The 18,280-nt window shown below is 42.9% G+C and overlaps 1 protein-coding gene and 1 long non-coding RNA gene across 7 annotated transcripts in view; both read left to right on the forward strand.

Moving 5' to 3' along the window:
* The window catches only part of fgfr2 (fibroblast growth factor receptor 2), a 49,409-nt gene extending 32,781 nt beyond the window's left edge, over positions 1-16,628 (forward strand). For 3 of the 6 annotated variants that reach the window (XM_052080062.1, XM_052080067.1, XM_052080068.1), the window contains 12 exons: positions 6-196; positions 1,256-1,400; positions 3,364-3,563; positions 4,178-4,317; positions 5,734-5,855; positions 6,638-6,748; positions 6,881-7,071; positions 7,724-7,846; positions 9,482-9,552; positions 12,604-12,741; positions 13,142-13,247; positions 14,938-16,628. In XM_052080062.1, coding sequence (XP_051936022.1) covers positions 6-196; positions 1,256-1,400; positions 3,364-3,563; positions 4,178-4,317; positions 5,734-5,855; positions 6,638-6,748; positions 6,881-7,071; positions 7,724-7,846; positions 9,482-9,552; positions 12,604-12,741; positions 13,142-13,247; positions 14,938-15,102 — 1,703 coding nt within the window. In that variant the 3' untranslated portion in view covers positions 15,103-16,628. Of the gene's footprint in view, positions 1-5; positions 197-460; positions 600-1,255; positions 1,401-3,363; positions 3,564-4,177; positions 4,318-5,733; positions 5,856-6,637; positions 6,749-6,880; positions 7,072-7,723; positions 7,847-9,481; positions 9,553-12,603; positions 12,742-13,141; positions 13,248-14,937 lie in introns of all 6 variants that reach the window. The other 3 variants (XM_052080064.1, XM_052080065.1, XM_052080063.1) reach the window with 3 other exon arrangements.
* LOC127610227 (uncharacterized) lies at positions 9,559-12,310 on the forward strand. Its single transcript, XR_007964786.1, has 2 exons — positions 9,559-11,198; positions 11,390-12,310. It is a non-coding gene; the product is annotated as an uncharacterized LOC127610227 (long non-coding RNA).
* Positions 16,629-18,280: the final 1,652 nt, after the last annotated feature.

Raw genomic sequence — 18,280 nt, forward strand, 5'->3', positions numbered from 1 at the left:
TCCAGAGCGGTCTCCTCACCGGCCCATTCTCCAAGCCGGCCTGCCCGCCAACACGTCCGTCTATGTTGGAGAAGACGCCCGCTTTGTCTGCAAAGTGTACAGCGACGCCCAACCTCACATTCAGTGGCTGAAGCACATCACTCAGAACGGCAGTCGCTATGGTCCCGATGGGAACCCTTATGTCAAAGTGCTAAAGGTACATCACCTCTTGTATTCTCCGGATTGGAATGAAATTATTCCCCCTTTCTCTACCAGTCTTTCTACAGTGGCCGCAAGGAACTGATGGCGTTGTTCTTTTCTCACCGATGTGTTACATTAACAGGTTTTACAGTATCTATCGTGGCTCCCGATATCTTCTTCTTATCCTACTTGTGCAGTTCATTGAAGCCGTTGTCGTCATGTTAGCACGTCTGTATGATTCTATTGTTGACCTTGTCCTGTCATAATGTGTGGATTTCAGCGTTCAGGCATTAACAGCTCCAACGCAGAGGTGCTCAACCTCACCAACGTGACGCCGGAAGATGCTGGAGAGTATATCTGTAAAGTCTCCAATTATATAGGGGAAGCCAACCAATCTGGCTGGCTGACTGTCATCCCAGGTAACCCAAAGACCTGACCGGTCTTCCCTCCTCTCCTGGTGTGGTTTCCTGGGCTTCAACCCTGACCTGCTATTTTGTGGCGGTCCTATTGGTGGTCTCTTGGTGATCCTGGGTCCTCACGACCGTCCCTCCCCTAATGCTACACCTTTGTGTTGCAGCTGCTGAGAGTGGCTCAGCCTCGGAAGCATTGAGCGGAGCTGCCTAAACACTAACATTGTCACAGCACACACATTTGTTATCGCTTGTCGAGTCTGCTGTGTCAATACGTAGTGTATGTAGGAGTTCACTCCATGCTCTCTGTGTTTGTGTGTGCATGTGCCCGTTCAAATGTAGGCATTTTATAGTCTCGTAGTATGGCTATGGGATGTTTTATCTGATTTATTTGCCTTTAATTTCACATGTTTTGGTGATGTGTTGGGCTCTTTTTTTACTCTTGTGTTTGAACCACACCCCCACCTTGTTTCATCCACCCAACATCTTTGCTGTAGAAGGGAATTCATCGTTGGACACCATCTTTTTATTTCTTTCTTGGTGTTTTGGGTCTCATTTTTTTCTCCTCTCTGTCCCCCCTCATTTTTTACCCATCCCCCCACCCCCACCCCTCTTATCTACCCTCTCCTTCTTCTTTTCCACCTCCTCTTTCTTCCTCTCTCCAGACCGCGGGTGTAAACACCACAGATAAGGAGATAGAAGTTCTCTACTTGCCCAATGTAACATTTGAACATGCTGGGGAGTATACGTGCTTGGCGGGTAATTCTATTGGGCTCTCCTATCACACTGCTTGGTTGACGGTTCTTCCAGGTAAATACACTCTTTAACTGTCCTCTCCTTCCATTTCTTCCAACAGTATGGTCCAACATATTTGGATCATTGGTGTCGAGAAGGCAAGTCTTCCCTCTGGAGTAGAAGGCACATAGCTCAAGTATTCAGTAACTCAGATGAACGTGCATGGTCGTAACCCAAGATAGCGTCATGCAAGAGCAACAAGGGCCATATATTCTTGAATATGATCTGGACTGGAAAGCTGTTGAAAGCGCAAAGCAGATAAGAGGGTCGTTTGTAGACAAATTACTACAACTCGGGGACGGAAGTGGAGCTCCCAGAGCAGCTTGAGTGTCTCCAGTCTCCAAAGGGAAGGGAGGATTTGTCTCTCACCTTCCACTCTGTCACATCTCTCTTGCTCCTTGAAATTAGCATGCCGGTGCCATATTTTGGTCTTGAGCAATTCAAGCAACCTTTTGTCAGTACATGTCTCCTTTTCACTCTTTTCCTGGCTCTGATAATTGTTGTCTCTTTGAGTCTTTATTTCATTTTGAAATAAAGAGTGAAAGTCAAAGCTGAATTAGTGCATGATATCTGGCTTGACTTTCTAAATTATCAGAGCCCAAACTCAGCCTATGGGGAAAAAAACCACAAAAAAAAACCCTCATGTATGCAAGTGCTGGGTTGTTTGTGTTTGTTGTTCAACTTTTGTCATGCTATATCTGTTCTCTGCTACACACACACACACACACACACACACACACACACACACTAGTTGGTTTCAGCAGTATACACCAAAATGAAGTACAGGAATGTCACTTGTCACAGATATTAAATAAATCGCATACAATTTTTTTTGTTCGCAAAAAATACAAATTGTTACCATAGGTGAGCCATTACAAATAAGTATTAGAGCCTCAGTGAAAAGAGGAAAACAGGAAGCAATGCACTTATGGGAATATTGTAGTCAAGTTTAAAAAAAAGTAAACAATACTGTAATTTCATGAAAATAGTGATGCCATAATGAGATGAAATATGCTTAATATAGTTCTAAATTCACAAGTACATTATTTTTACAAATGAAATAATGAATCATCAACATATTTTGTCACCCCGACACCATCGTCAGTGTTGTGACGTATTTTCCTGTGAAAGAACTACAAGCACTACATTAATGTTATTTCTCTTTTTATTGTGGCCTCAATTATCCTTCAAAAGAGAATTATTCTCAACTGCATTTACCAACAGCCTCCTACTTTGGGTACGTTGTATGTTGTTACCCCCATGTGGATGGCAGGAGTGCTTCTTAATTGGCTTCATATTAAAAATGACCACGTTTATGATTTTGAGGGTTCATTCATTATTGAGAATCCATCTTGGAAGCACAAACCACAAAGGCCATAAATTCATATTCTTGCACTCTTTCGCTTGTGAAATTAAAGGGGAAGTCAACCCCCGAATATTTTTCCAATAATATGTTCTATGCACCACCACAAGTCTAAACACAGTATTGTATTAATATTGTGTTTGTGGGATATGAGTTTAAGCTGTAAAATCAGTTTTATCCATATCAGTTGCAAGTGTGATGTCAAAAATGCTAAAAAAAATGGGTTGATTTTGCTGCCCAACTCATATTCCACAAACACAATACTAATCAGGATGCCGTGTTTCGACGAGGGGGGGTGCATAGAAGATATTACTGGAAAGAAAATGTTGGGGTCGATTTCCTCTAACTGAGGCATGTATTGTCTTTTTCTTGTTGTGCTTACATGGTACACTCGGCATGCTGGTACCTGGAGAAGAGCGAGTTAAGTTATGGTTGACGGTGATTACATTTACATGAGTCACCCCTTGAGCAGCCGTGTCTGTGTTTGTCCGTGTGTGTTGATTTGAATGGGGAACATCCATGTGCAACGGTGTGCAAGAATGATCAGTACATTTCCTTTAATCAAACATTCTCTCTCTCTCTCTCTCTCTCACTGTCCCACCTTTTTTACCTCAGCTGCAGAGAAAAACATGGAGCCCCTTTCTCCCGATTATGTAGAGATCGCAATTTACTGCGCAGGTGTCTTCCTCATCGCCTGCATGGTGGGCATCGTGGTGGTGTGCCGCATGAGGAACACAGCCAAAAAGCCGGACTTTAGTGGCCAACCCGCAGTTCACAAACTAAGCAAACAGATCCCACTGCGCCGCCAGGTAACAGAAAGTAGATAAAGAGTTCTATGGCACCTAACACCTCTAGAGGAGCAAAACAGACACGCAAGCACAAGACAAGAATACACTTTACTTCAACAATTAAAAAAAAAGAAGATGCGTGGTTGGTAACATTTAAATACATATTAATAATCCACATTTAAAGGTCTGTACTTGGAAGCACGCATCTCAAAGCTACTGTCTAAGGCAAGTCAACTCTACTACAGTATGTGAATGTGTATGTTTGAGTCATGCTTTTCCTTTAAGTGGAGTCAAAAGGTACAAAAAAAATGTTGGACCTGCAGAGAAACTGAATCCTGTCTCGAGGTAAGATGAATTTAGAGAGAAAAAAGGGAAAACAAGATACACGGAAGGCTGCTTCTCACACATTCTTGGTGTTCACTTGAAATCAACACAGAATGATTACCCATGCAGGAAGTTCTGAAATCAAGCAAACTACCGGTAATATGCTGTGTGTGCAAACATTGCTGATAAGATCAATACAAGTACAGTAGTGAAGCAACACAGAAGTGCTGAAAGTAACTCCTCTAGTGATGGCCAAGAGCTTTGTCTGTCTTTTGAACTCAGATAGTGGTGATCAGCCAATCTCTTTGTACCTGTAGGTGTCGGCTGACTCCAGTGCTTCCATGAACTCAAACACGCCACTCGTACGCATCACCACACGCCGCAGTTCTGCGCACGATGACCCAATTCCTGAGTACGACCTTCCAGAGGATCCGCGATGGGAGTTTGTCAGAGACAGGTCAGCAGATTCGATCGAACACAAATCGTATTTATTACCAGCTACGATTCAATTGTTTCGCTTGATTTAATCCCATTGGATCTTTTGAGGTGATATTCACAAACCACAAATTACACACAGCATGCAATGTTATCCAGAAAATAAATAGTCACTGCAAATAATTTAAGTTCCACATTGCAGCAACCCGGTCACCCTTTTCTACTGTTAATTAGAAACTAGAAAAGAGCTTTATCACGGTTGTAACAGTATAACAGTGCACTGTCTACTGCGTAATTGTTGCTGTTGATAATAGCCATTATATTATAACCCCAATAAAAAAAAAGAACAGGCCTGGAAACTGAACCGCTCCAAACAAGAACATATACATGTAGTTTACCATCGTACCTATTTTTGCTTGTCTAATAAACACAGAGACACTTTTTTTTCAGGTAGGGTCAATGTCCGTATATGCCACTTTGGGCCTTTATACTGCTCTTGTCACCCAAAGCCCAAGGGATCATGTTGGAATTGCAGAATGCTGAGGAATGCAAATGTCTGCGGGCTTGTGCGGAGGGAAAAAAAATAACATCAATTATGTGTGGCTGTATGGACAGAATGGTGGCCATTGAGTGTGGTGATCATGTGCAGACAGATAGGGGATTGTGTTACTGTAGCAGGCTCCTGGCCTCAGGTCCCGGACCTTTCTTGGCCTGCACTGAGCGTTTACATAGCCAAGATGCTGAAACTTAGAGGTGGGAGCGACACTTGTCAATCAAAAGATAAAGAAAAACAAAAACAAACAGTCGAGCAACCCAAACTATAGATGGCTGACCGTGTCAGTGAAAATCTTTCTCCCGTATTTTCTCGCTACCCACACGATTCCAACTAAAAGCTTACATGTGTGAACGATACTTCACTGTAACGTAGTTTACATTTACAATATGGCATACTAAACATAGGTAATTACATTTCCATGTGGAACTGTAAGTGAGGTCCGCCGGTGTGGCAGTACCTTGGCAGCGGCCCACCCGTCACAAGTGAATGTGTCTGGGCTGAGAGAGCTTATGGAATGCCACAAGTAAGTGGATATTAGCTCATGCCAAAGCATGATAAACAGGTTGGAAGTGAGTGCCTTCATCTGTGGGCTTCATCAGATTTTTGCCACGTCAACCTTTCTACCAACTGGTCTTAAAGCAGTCACCTGTGCCAAATAAGCACTCACCTTCATTATCTGATCAAAACTAGAGCTGATGAAAAAATTTAAATAAAAAAGAAATTCAAGGACCAAGCAAGCGTGACTCCTGGCCTCTTTTACTCGCACGCACACTCAATTTCATCCAGTAGGACTGAATTGGCACGTGAATCGATGGTGTCTGTTTGTTTGTATATCAACTGCTAATCAGAGCCCCGTCTGTGCTTTATTGTGTGCGGCTGCAGGTTGACTCTGGGCAAACCACTCGGAGAGGGCTGCTTCGGCCAAGTTGTCATGGCAGAAGCTCTCGGCATTGATAAAGACAAACCCAAAGAGGCCTTAACTGTCGCTGTCAAGATGCTGAAAGGTGAGTAGGTCCTGCAGGTATTTGGGTTGTAATTATAAACAGCTGACTTGGACCAAAACTCTGACTGCGAGGATGCCGAGGAGACCAATTCACCCTAAGCGGGCAACTTGAGCACATTTCATATGTGATATATGCTCCGGTCAGAGTTCATTGCAGGGGAAAGTGGAGCCTGGGGGAGTCATTATTATTTGTTATTGGTGGTGGTTGCCGAAGGACACCTATGGGGATGGCGGGTGGTCGAGGTAAGGATGAGGAGTGGTCACATAGCCGACCCCAGAGCAGCAGCTGGGTGAAGCTCATTCAGCGGCCACACAAAGACGCAAGTCACACCGCTGTTATTAATGAAAGCAGCGGCAGTGCTGGGGTAGGATCAGGTAAAGCAGCAGACCAACCCCGCCTATAGAAATGGGCTCTTTCGTTCAGCTCCTGAGGCCGAGGAATTCGGGCAATGCCATTCCGGCTTTGTGGATCCAACCACTCTCCTGTGAAAAGTGAGCTTGTGCAGCAGATAAGGAATCGAGATTGAGCATCTTTAAGTCATTCTTTTCTCCTCCTCCTGGCACCGCAAAGGTGCTCGTGTAGTCTGCGTGAGGATCCCCGCCTCCCCGTTGTAACTGTAGCTCACATTGTCTGTCAGCTGCGTTTAATCAAAGCACACTACGAAACAAGGTGCTGTCCGACTGGCTGACAATGAGCTGTGAGTCAAGGGTTAGAAGGAAGGCAAGGCGTAGGCGTGTTTGTTTCCCCAGTGCAACTTTCGATGATTCTTCTTCTGCTTTCAGACGACGCCACCGAAAAAGACCTGTCTGACCTGGTGTCAGAGATGGAAATGATGAAGATGATCGGTAAACATAAGAACATCATCAATCTGTTGGGGGCCTGCACACAAGATGGTAAGCAAAGGCAAACTAAGTTTGTGTCCGTGTCTCTCGGAGTACGCCGAGCTTTTTTTTCTTTAGTGCACTGACATTTTGAGGTTTTTCAACTACATTCAACAAGTAAATGCCATCTTCCCCCCTATGCAGGCCCCCTGTATGTGATCGTGGAGTACGCCTCCAAAGGTAACCTTAGGGAGTACCTCCGAGCCCGCCGACCTCCTGGAATGGAGTATTCCTACGACATTGCCCGTGTCTCTGACGAACAGCTCACTTTCAAAGATCTGGTCTCTTGCACTTATCAAGTGGCACGGGGCATGGAGTACCTTGCATCCCAAAAGGTACGATGTGTTCCACAAGCAAAAGGCCACCTACTGGCTACAAAGAATAGAATTTGAGGGGAGGGGGCACAGCTATTGTGTTGTATTGCTTTTGCTATGGCCGGCACTTGTGAGTCACAGTGGGGGTTTTATCTTTTAAAAACATTAATGTCACCCCTCTGGCCAACCTCTTCATTGTGTCTCATCCCATGACAAAGGCCTCTCTGTGTGGAGGAATTGTAATTTTTTTCCACAATAGTACTGCAGCTATGCTGTCCAAAGACAGCCTTCTAGCTCCCGCTCACTGTTGGAATGTGACACTCTCGCACACACACACACACACACACACACACACACGCACACACACACACACACACACACACACACACACACACACACACACACACATTCTTGCACATGCGTGACCAACAGATCTGTGTCTGACCAGGCATGTGGCAAAAGAGGAACATTTCAGACACGTTCACAGAATTGCCGACTTTGTCGTGTGATGGCATTCAGGGCAGTGCGACCTGTGGCCAGGAGATTCAGAGTTCATTTATTTGGAGAGTGACGTAAATGTCTAATTCTTCCCTTGCCCTCATTTTTTCCACTTTGTGCCCCCCCTACCCCCACCTCACCCCCACCCTTGAATTTCTCACTCTCTCCATCCTAGTGTATACACAGAGACCTGGCAGCCAGGAATGTCCTGGTCACAGAAAGCAACGTCATGAAGATCGCTGACTTTGGTTTGGCCCGTGATGTCCATAACATCGACTACTATAAAAAGACAACCAATGTGAGTCATCGACCTGCATGTTGCACACATGGCATCGTGCTCTTTGACGGACGGCCTCGTCTTGGGAAGCTACAAACTGTGATTTATTTACCCATCCAAATTCACTCTCTTCCCTCATCTTTCTTTTTCACTCTCTTCTTGGATTTGCAGCGTCTTGGCAGAAGCTGCAGGTTCCCAGGCAGTCTATGAATGTCGGGATTCTGTAGACTGCCTTGTTTATCCCGCTCCCTCCTTTAGTTTCATAGGCACTTATACAATTAGCCAAAAAGAGAGACACAGTGAGAGGGGGAGCAGTTTAAACATAATTGACAACTCCATAGCAGCCCAGTGGTGTCTTTCTTTCCCACCGCAGAGCAGCCCAGTCCGCGCGCCCTCATTTCGTATGCATGCTTGCCTTTTCATCCAATGCACGATCATGCTGAGAACAAGCTATCAACAACAACAACGGTATGCAGTGATGTTGAGAGTAATGATGATTATAGCAATGGCAGCCGTGACAATGATGGCGATCGCTTATGTGACATTTAGACAGAGCTGCCATTGTTGTGCTGTTAATGTTTAATTTGTGTTTATTATTTTAGTGTGTCGGCATACAAACATTATTTTTTTTTTGTGTAGTAATTCTGTTATCTAAATGTGGCTATAATGTATTTTTTAGTACAGCCGTGTCACGGTTCATTGTTCAGGCTTTTGCTGTCACATTTTTTTAAGCAATCGTTTTAACAATATACTTACTATAATGCCTTTGTATGTGGGAAAGGAGAGCCACAATTGTTGATACACTTTTCTGCCAATTATCAAGCAAGAAGAGGCAAAGACACCTCATCATGCAATACAATATTTGATATGCATTAATCTAGACTTTGTTTTTGTTGAAAGAAAGTTTTCTTTTTTAATCGCTCTATATTGTGAATTTTCATCTATTTCAGAAGGGTCTAGAACAAGGGTGTCAAATTCATTTTTGTCGCGGGCCACATTGTAGTTCCGTTTTCCCTTGGATGGCCGTTATGAATTTTGGGAAAGCATATCAATGTTTCATCCCCTCCACATCTTACCTACATAGCGCACAGCAAATTGATGAATAACTAGTTTTAAAATCAGAAGTCAAAAATAATGACTGTTATTGTGGATTACATATGACAATTTGAAAATTTGGTTCTGACTTTAGCAAGCATCATGGAACTTGACATGTTCGATTTGCTATCGCGGGCCATATAAAGTGATGTGGCTGGCCAGATCTGGCCCCCGGCCCTTGACTTTGACATCTGTGGTCTAGAAGTTAACCCCTGTGATAAATGGCTATATACATTTTCGCAAAGACTCATTCAAGTGTTCACTTAACTAAACAGATAAGTCGCCAAGCCATCAAACACATATCGATTGGGGCAGACTGGATAGTTTTGCCTACCAGTCAGTGCTTTAATAGCACAAAGAGAGATACTCCGCAATATCCAAGACCTCTTCTTCATCGGCTCCCTTGCTCTGTGAATGTTCCTCTCGGGGAATGACTCTTCCCAGGCACTCCTGATTCTCTTTGAGTAACAATCTCCCAAAAGACGTAAAAAATGCTGATCAGGCCAGAAATGAAAGTTGATTAATCGCTTTGTTTGACTTTTCACTTTTGTCTGTCTACAGGGCCGCCTTCCTGTTAAGTGGATGGCTCCCGAAGCGCTTTTTGACCGGGTCTACACTCACCAGAGTGATGTGTAAGTAACTCCTAACAATAAAATGTACCTAACCACTCTGAGACAAATATGACATTCATGCAATCTGTACCCTTCACAGTCTTTCACACAATGTCTTGTGCTGCTGCAGGGTTATTATCGATCGAGGCTAATTTTAGGTGTTTGGTGGGTGGAGTGCTTGCTTGCCTATAGGGGGCCAAGGCTGGCCGGTTTGTGGCAAAAGTGAGGATTTCACGCTAGACTTGTAGCCAATGTCGTGTTACTAATCTGAGCAGCTTCAAAGGGCCCTGGAAGGAGCCCAGAACCCACCAACCAGTACCTACTCCCTCAATGATTCACATTTTGCTTCTCAGTCTCAGCTCAGAAGTCCCCCTCTCTTTTTGGGCCCCGTCTAAATGCGACAAAGCCGCAGCGCTGCAACCCAGTCCTCTTGCTGCTCGCGCCCCCTGTCTTACCCTTCCTTTGAACGTGTGGCTCATCGTTTTGAAGATGCTCTAAATAATCCCTCCCACCATTTTCACCCCCACCATTCTTATTTTCATTCATCTGGCATGTGAATTGCTGACCCGCCGCTGTCTCCTTCCCCCCGACCCCCTTTTTTTAAAGTTCAAGAACACTCATTCTAAAAAGAGAACAAAGAGCGAGCATTACTCCTTTTTGGTGTTTGAGTCGTATGCGATCTGACAGCGTCGTTTGAAGTTTCTGCTCCAGACGGAGGCGGCAGAGGGTGTATGTGGCAATTAGGTAAATGCCTTGCAAGCTAACCTCAAGTAAGAGATTTTGCATCCACATGCATTCATGTGTCTTTGAGACGTGCACCAGTAGCAGTCTCAACATGGAGCTGTTCCAGTGAGGTTTTGAAATGAAATGACCTCTTTTCTTTCCACATCTGATCTGTAAGTGTTTATGTAGGTGTGTGTGTGTGTGCGTGCGTACGTGCGCATGCACGCCTGTAAATAATATCTGCATGTACACATGATGCCATTCACGTTCCACAGAGCAGCGCCAATCTGTCATAGCAGAAGAGTGGATGGGAGTGCAGGCTGTCCTCTTTGTTTGCTCACAGCTAATTACATTTCATCGCTCACTTTTAGTGATTGGTCCATCAAATAACATTATGAAGGCAAGAAGGCTGTTTGGGAAGTGTGTGTGTGGGGGGGGGGGGGGGGGGGAGGGAGTGTTTACTTCAACACCGACAGAGTGCACAGGCAATCCCCAAATGACATCAGCTTAAATGAATACATGAATTACAATGTAGTCGTCCTTTGTTGATGTAGACTGGTGCAGCTCACTGACATCATAGTCACAGTCTTTACGGAGAGGGAGATTGAATCAGATGAATACCACATTTTGCAGGTTCAAGCTCCCGAACCGTTTGCTAAGAGTCACTTGCTTTCTCCCATCTACTTTGTATATTCATTCTCCCCTTTTTCGATGTTATAACATTTTCCAACAGGGCAAAAAGCCAACACACATAATCGACATGAAAAGAATCTCGTGACACAACACCCCCCAAAAAAGATTTAAAAATATTCTGCATATACCGAAATAATGATTTGCGGTCCCAGTGGAAGAGCATTTCAATTTTCTGCCCATCACTGGCAGAGATAGACACGGCACAGACACGTTATTTTTAATTAATGATAATAATGGTCATTTTTGGATTAGTAAGATTAAGATTAAGATATCCCTTATTTGTCCCGCAATGGGGAAATTTACAGTCAGAGTTCAGAAAGGAAAACACTGGGTAGGGAGAGGGAAAAAAAACACGCTCGAACTATCCTCTTCTGAGGATAATTTAAGTCCAGGATAAAAAAAGACCCAAGCACATAAATAAGCATATGACAGTTACAACAAGTCACAAGACACAACATAATTTCACAGTTGAGTGGGACTCGCCGGTGTTGTCTCTCTATCAGTTACACAGTGGTATGCCCATTGATGAGTTTGGTGGTGTGTGCTGAAATACATGAAAGGTGAAGTTAAAGGTCACCTGTCGGTGCGTCCGCTTGTTTGCTGAGTCAAGGATGGGCGCACGTGGACACGGACGCACAGGGGAAACGGGGTGACACAGTGCTGAGAGGCATTTACAAAGTAGTCCAGAAAGGAGAGACGAGTGTGTCAACAAGAGAGACCAGCATGAAGCTGGTGCTGCTTGTGTAAACAGATGGAAGAAACTGATATATCAGCAGTCCCGCGCGCCTGTTGCTTTCTTGATGCCTCTAGCACCTAGCCAAATACGTTTGTGATTGTAAGCATACCCTTGTGTTATGGTGCAGCATTGAAAGACTTCTCCTATGTGGGTCCAGTCTTTCTAAACTTGCCCCACATCAACAACCGAATTGTGGAATCCTGAAAATTTCACAACAGGGAAGTCATTATTAGTTAATCAAAAGATCAGTTGCCCTTTCCTCATTTCTCTGCCATTTGGGTGGCCCAGTTTGTTTTGGTGTGGAGGGACTCGACAATGCAAGTCTGTGTCATTTTCACAGCAGGCACAAAAGCCATTGTTCAGATCAGGGCCAGAGTGGCACTGAGAGTGGGTCGGTGTCACAAGATGAAGGACGGCATTGACACGAGAAACATGCTTGCTGCATGCGACCCAAACTAAATTGGAACAAAACATGAAGACTTTCTGTCCTTTCATACAGATTGTGAAATGTAACACTCAAAAATGGTGGCAGGAGCTGGCCCACTGAAACAAAGATGTGTCGACTTAATTTCACCACTAAGAGATACGCTTTTTGGTCATTTTTGCAAAAAGACTTAACAGAACATTTTTAAAAAAGTGAAATCACTTGAATTCATTTTCAAACACCTTTCTTTAGAATCATGAATATACATTTATATGATTTTCGCAATAAGAACAGCCCTGTGAGGGAAACCCCAGCTACATAAATAAGCTGCTTCTAGACTACCTGATTCTACAATAACATGAGTATTCTATGAGAATGCAAGGTCCCTTGCAAATTCATCCACATTGTTTCAACATCCGTCCGCCTTGTCCAACATTTCAACGGAACCTGCTTTGCCACCGTTGCTTATCGTGCCAGTGTTGTTCTCCCTTCACAGGTGGTCATTTGGGGTGCTTATGTGGGAGATCTTCACCCTCGGGGGCTCCCCATACCCCGGGATCCCCGTGGAAGAGCTCTTCAAGCTGCTCAAAGAGGGCCATCGCATGGACAAGCCTGGCAACTGCACAAATGAGCTGTAAGAGTCGTTGACATGTTCCATTAGAAACGAGCACATTGGCCCTCTTTTATGGCGCCTCATTAGATCCATGACTTATGGCCGAGTCTGTCTCCTCAGTCCATCCTATCAATGTCCTCTGTCACTCACAAGGCTGACTCTGGCTGCTATCACCGTCTGTCTTTCACTGTGACCACAATGGCGCTGTTTTGTAGAGGTAGCTGGAACGCAAAGGCAGTGGCATGGCACAGAAATCATATATATGAAAAAGAGCCCTTAAGTCCCATACATTATTTTCAGTGGCAGATTTTTTAAACTAAGAGAAATAGTTAGGAAAGGAATGGTGAATGATCCAGCATCCATCTGCTGTCTTCTTCACATGCTTCAGCGAATGTACCAACTTTGACTTTGTGTCTCGCAGCTATATGATGATGAAAGACTGCTGGCACGCCATCTCATCCCATAGACCAACCTTCAAGCAGCTTGTCGAAGATCTGGATCGCATTCTCACACTCAGCACCAATGAGGTTAGTGCAGCATCAGTGGTCTTCCACAAAGTTCTTGGAAGAATTCGGGGTGGTTTGAAACCATACTGCGCTAATGTTAATGGTTTCCTGGCAAATGGAAGTTGACCTTTTGTCAAAATAAAATGGAATACTGTAATTTGATACATTCCTACACAGCGTAACATGAGTTTTGATCCAATTCAAACCATACAAAACCACCAGTGCATGCAAGGTTCACATGAAAGTTTCTGAAAGCTTTCGGAGCACCATGCACGTTCAGGCTACAAAGCATTGGTCGTGACAACCACCAACGCACACGCACACGCACACAAACACAAACAAAAGTCCAAATTATTTGATCCAGGCCACCAAGGCCCCGTAAATTTGACTGATCGTTACGACCAAGCTCCCCACAGCGAAGCCTGTTCTCTTCCCTGTGTTCTGTGGTATCTGCTATCTGAACAGAGGAGATGGAAAGCTGTCAAAACTAATCCCTGCTCTGAAAACCCATGACTTGAAGCCAAAAGAGTCCAACTTTCATTTTGAACTTTTGAAATGCAATAAACCCCCCCAGCCCCCCCACACCCACACCCACTCTTCACTGCCCTAAACCATTGGCAGATGTGAAGGTCTTTAGGAATGTGATCCTTCTCTTTTTCAGCTGAGCAAATGCAAGCCAGTGCTCTTTTCGAGAAAACCACAATAAGTCGTCTCTCTCACAAGCAGACCCAGAAACAGTCATCAAAAAAGACTGAAGAAAGAACGGAACACAGATGCTATTCACAACTAAATTATTTTCAAGAGCTCTTTTCCAACAAATACTTGCTATCTCTCTCATGTTTTGTTGAGATGATTTCGACGGTATATATTTATGCATCATGTGGCCATATAAACATGGACAAGATAAATACGATAGGGTATCATTTTTTTCTTGGGTACTGCACATTGTTTTTGCAATAGGTCTTGAAAACACATTGATTGGTATAAAGCGCAGTTGTCATATTGCACTACGGCAGTGGTTCTTAACCTTGTTAAAGGTACCCAACCCAACCAGTTGATTTGCATCTTCACCGAACCCTTCATTAGTGAAAAATAAGAATACTGTATATGATTAAATAAATTCATTCAAAACAGAAAAAAGTAAATACAATTAGTATAAGTATAAAGTGTCTGTGCACAAAATGAACCAGCTAGTGATGGCCAAGTGAGCGTGTCATAACTAATTGATATGATGCGTCGGGCGAGTCTTAACCTCCATGACTGAGGCTCTGTCGAACCCCTGAGACTGATTCACCGAACCGCTAGGGTTCGATCAAACTCAGGTTAAGAACCACTGCTATTGCACTGACATTATTATAAAAATATATCAAATACAAATACCATTAACATTGTCCGCTGAGATTTTTGGCCGCTCTCATACAAGCAGGCACAAGTCTTAAACCGGTTGAGCCAACATCTGCCCCAATTTAGGAGCTGTCACTTGCTCTCGGTCACGCCCTTGAAAGGCACACATCCAACACACAAATACGACAGTAATTATACTGTGTAAAACCTGTTTATTTCTTTACATTTCATCGCATCGCGTTTTTGTAAAATGTTCATGCTATTTTACCTATCTGATCACTATCCTCCCCATTTGATTTGAATTTTGTCCGTCTCTGTCCCTTTTGTATCATAACAATGTGCGAACCCCTTATGTCTGTGTATACAGGAATATCTGGACCTGTGCACCCCCGCAGAACAGTATTCTCCAATCTTCCCAGACACTCGCAGCTCCTGCTCCTCCGGCGACGACTCAGTGTTCTCACACGAGTCCTTACCGGATGAGCCGTGTCTCCCCAAGTATCAGCACATCAATGGCAATGTCAAAACATGAGCTCCTCCCTGCACTCGTTACTGGAAAGCCCAAATCACACTCAGCAGAGACACCTGCCCTGAAATTCTCCCAGTTTCCCGGTCCGTTCCTTCTTTTGTCCACCCTTCGGCTGACTTATGGACCCCTTTGGGATCTGGCGGGCAGCAGCGCTGTTGCACTGCCATTTGCATGCACTGCATTCAACATGCCCTTGTGTCTTAAGAAGAGGATAGGGGCCCGACACAAGATGAACTTTATTGGAATGGACAAACTGACATTCTCAAGGATTCTTATCTCTCTTTTTTTTTTATATTAACAGAGATTTTTATCTATGCGTTTGTGTGCGTGTGTGTGTGTGTATATATATACGTGTATATATGTACACACACACACACACACACACATTATAATCTGTAGTAGAGGTGACCCCATTCCAGTGGCAGTCATTCCAATACTTTTTACTTGCTTCTAAAGGAATGTATAGACCAATATGAACTTAAAAGAAGAGGAGTAAAAATAGGAAAAGGACTAAGAAACAAAGCTTTGACTAACAAAAACCGAGGAAGAGGGAGAGCGCACGTAGAAACAGCTTTCCTGTTGATTTTGTAATGTTGATGCCTTTCTTTTTTCACTTGTTTCTCCCAATTACTCTAGAGAAAAACAACAACTGCACTATAAAGTGTAGTTCTGGGTATATTTGTAAATATCTTCAAATATGTATAAATATATATTATATATTTACAATGAATTATTTTTTGTATGGACTCAAAAATAAAAAGGTACTTACCCCACCTTACACCACTCCCCTTCACCCAGTTAGGAGTAATAGGCAGGGTTGCACACAGCTTATATTCACAAAACACACACAGAGATACCCACACGCATCCACACACACACACATTCACATTTCAAGACAAACACACACACAGAAGCCTAAAAACCTGCCTCACACTCACTCAGTAACACAAGGTTAAGTATTGGCTTTCAGGGACTGAGGTAGCATTTTAATTTATTGACTTGTGATGTTTGTATTAATGAGTAAGTCTGGAGAACGAACAAAATCAATATGATGTTATTAAAGCTGAACATAATATCGACGTAATCCTTGAAATGTATGGTAATTTAAAAATGATCTCTCTGCAGTAACGAAAAAGTGGCTTATTTTTACTGGGTTTGACGGAACCATGTTTTCTAAGTTTTATATACAGTATATGAATGTGAATATTAAGTTAAAGTTTTGGGAAATTTGTACATTTTATAGCAAGCTAATTCTTTCTTATGTAGATCCTGATGGCATTCTCTCTTCAGATGTTGAAGCCTTTTTTAGCTTTACCTTAGGAAGTGGACGTTTTTCTGGATTGACTGCTCCAAGTGTAAAGACAATTATCCGCTGGCTCCTTTCGATTCAACCTAGAACCCAATTTAACTTGACACAATCGAACACTTAGAGTACGAAATCAGTGTGGGTTTTTTTCTACTGGACCAACATTAAGCTGTTCCATTGCAGATGTACCTGTCGCATTTGCAAATAAATAATTAAAACCACAGACGCTTTTGGCTGTGAGCTTATTTTGTACCAATAATAGCCGATGGTTCTATTCAAGATCCTGCGATGATTTCATGTTCATTTTTGTCCTTTTTATTTATATTTTTTTAAGTTTGTTGGATGCTTGAAGATAAGTGGGTGGAGAGAGATGATGTTGAAATTTGAGGGGAAAAAAATGGTCCAAATTATTGTGATAGTAGTAGGATTATAGGAGTACTTGTGCAATTTGTAATTTTTGAAAAAAGATCTAACTGTTACCATGTTTTCATTCAGCAATACAAAATTTGAATTTCATGTCTTGAAGACAGACAATTTTTATTTTTTTACACTTTTAAAATATGTTTTGTCCATCTATCCATCCATTTTCATTTTCCAATCCGCTTATCCTCACAAGGGTTGCGAGGGGTGCTGGAGCCTATCCCAACTCAATTCCATTAAGGAAGAAAGAACTCATCATTGTCATGACAATGTAAGTGTGTCTTGATCTGCTATCAGACAAAGATCCACTGTTGGGATCCTGGCAAGCTAATGGCTAGTCTGATTAGCTGATTGATTTTTTTCTTTCATTATCAGAAGAGATTTAATTGTACAGAGTGGGTCTTTGATTTATCTACATTCATTCAAGTTAATCAAAATTGATTTATTGGCTAGCGTGGCCAATGTTGGAAGCATCAGCTCTTCTGTATACTGTATAGCACAACCACCACAAACAATGAGCGATTTTTTTTTTATATCTAGCGCCGCTCACTATCTTAGAAGAGTGAAACATTTTCAACATCAACTCTACAAAACGGTATAATTCTGTTCGAAGTTCTTGTTTTAATTTGCTCTTTGAGCTTCTTTCTCTGTTTGATGAGAGTCAACATTAAAAGCAACTATCAGTGTGATGCATTGCAGTTCCACACTAGATTATTATGGGGTTTTTTGGTCATTGCTTCCGGTGTACGTATTTGTGTAAAGTAGGGGTCACATTGCAGTTGAGGGCTGCTATGACATTGAAACCATATATGACCACATTGTCATATTATTTACATACTGTTTGCAGAACAAATTGATGGACTACAGATTTTGTTCAAATATTAAATTCCTTTTCAAATGTATTTGGGAACAAAATAAATGCTACATGCAATATCTATATTTTAAAGTGGGTTTGGTCCAGATTTTATCGATAAACATGTCATAGAGCATATGATTTCCTTTAGCCTGCCGTATATGATGTTGTGGTGGGCCGGATCTTTGACCAGTGGCGTAAAGTTAATGGATCTGACTGTATTGTGTGTTCAGCAAGTTTGTAAGTAGTAAACAACATCGAACATTCTAATGAGTACGATGTCAATCCACCATCTTCAGCCATCCTATCAGCAGGTGTGATCCCAGAACACAAGTCCATACAAACGAGTCACAAGCTCTTCCACTGAACATGCCCCTTCATGTCTCCGGAAACCTGAAAAAAAAAGCTTGGAGGGAAAATTCCCTTTAAAAGCATTCCTCTTATTCCATTGAATAAGGGAAAGAAAGCAGCTAAAGCCCTTGAGGATTGAAGGAGGGGTTGGGGGCCCAAGATGTGAAAATGGAGCAAAGTGTCAGTATAAACTACCTTAACCCTCATTCAAGTGGGGTGGAGGGAAAGGCAGACGGATATCCATCCACACT

The sequence above is a fragment of the Hippocampus zosterae genome, chromosome 11, assembly GCF_025434085.1.
Source record: "Hippocampus zosterae strain Florida chromosome 11, ASM2543408v3, whole genome shotgun sequence".
Taxonomy (NCBI): Eukaryota; Metazoa; Chordata; class Actinopteri; order Syngnathiformes; family Syngnathidae; genus Hippocampus; species Hippocampus zosterae.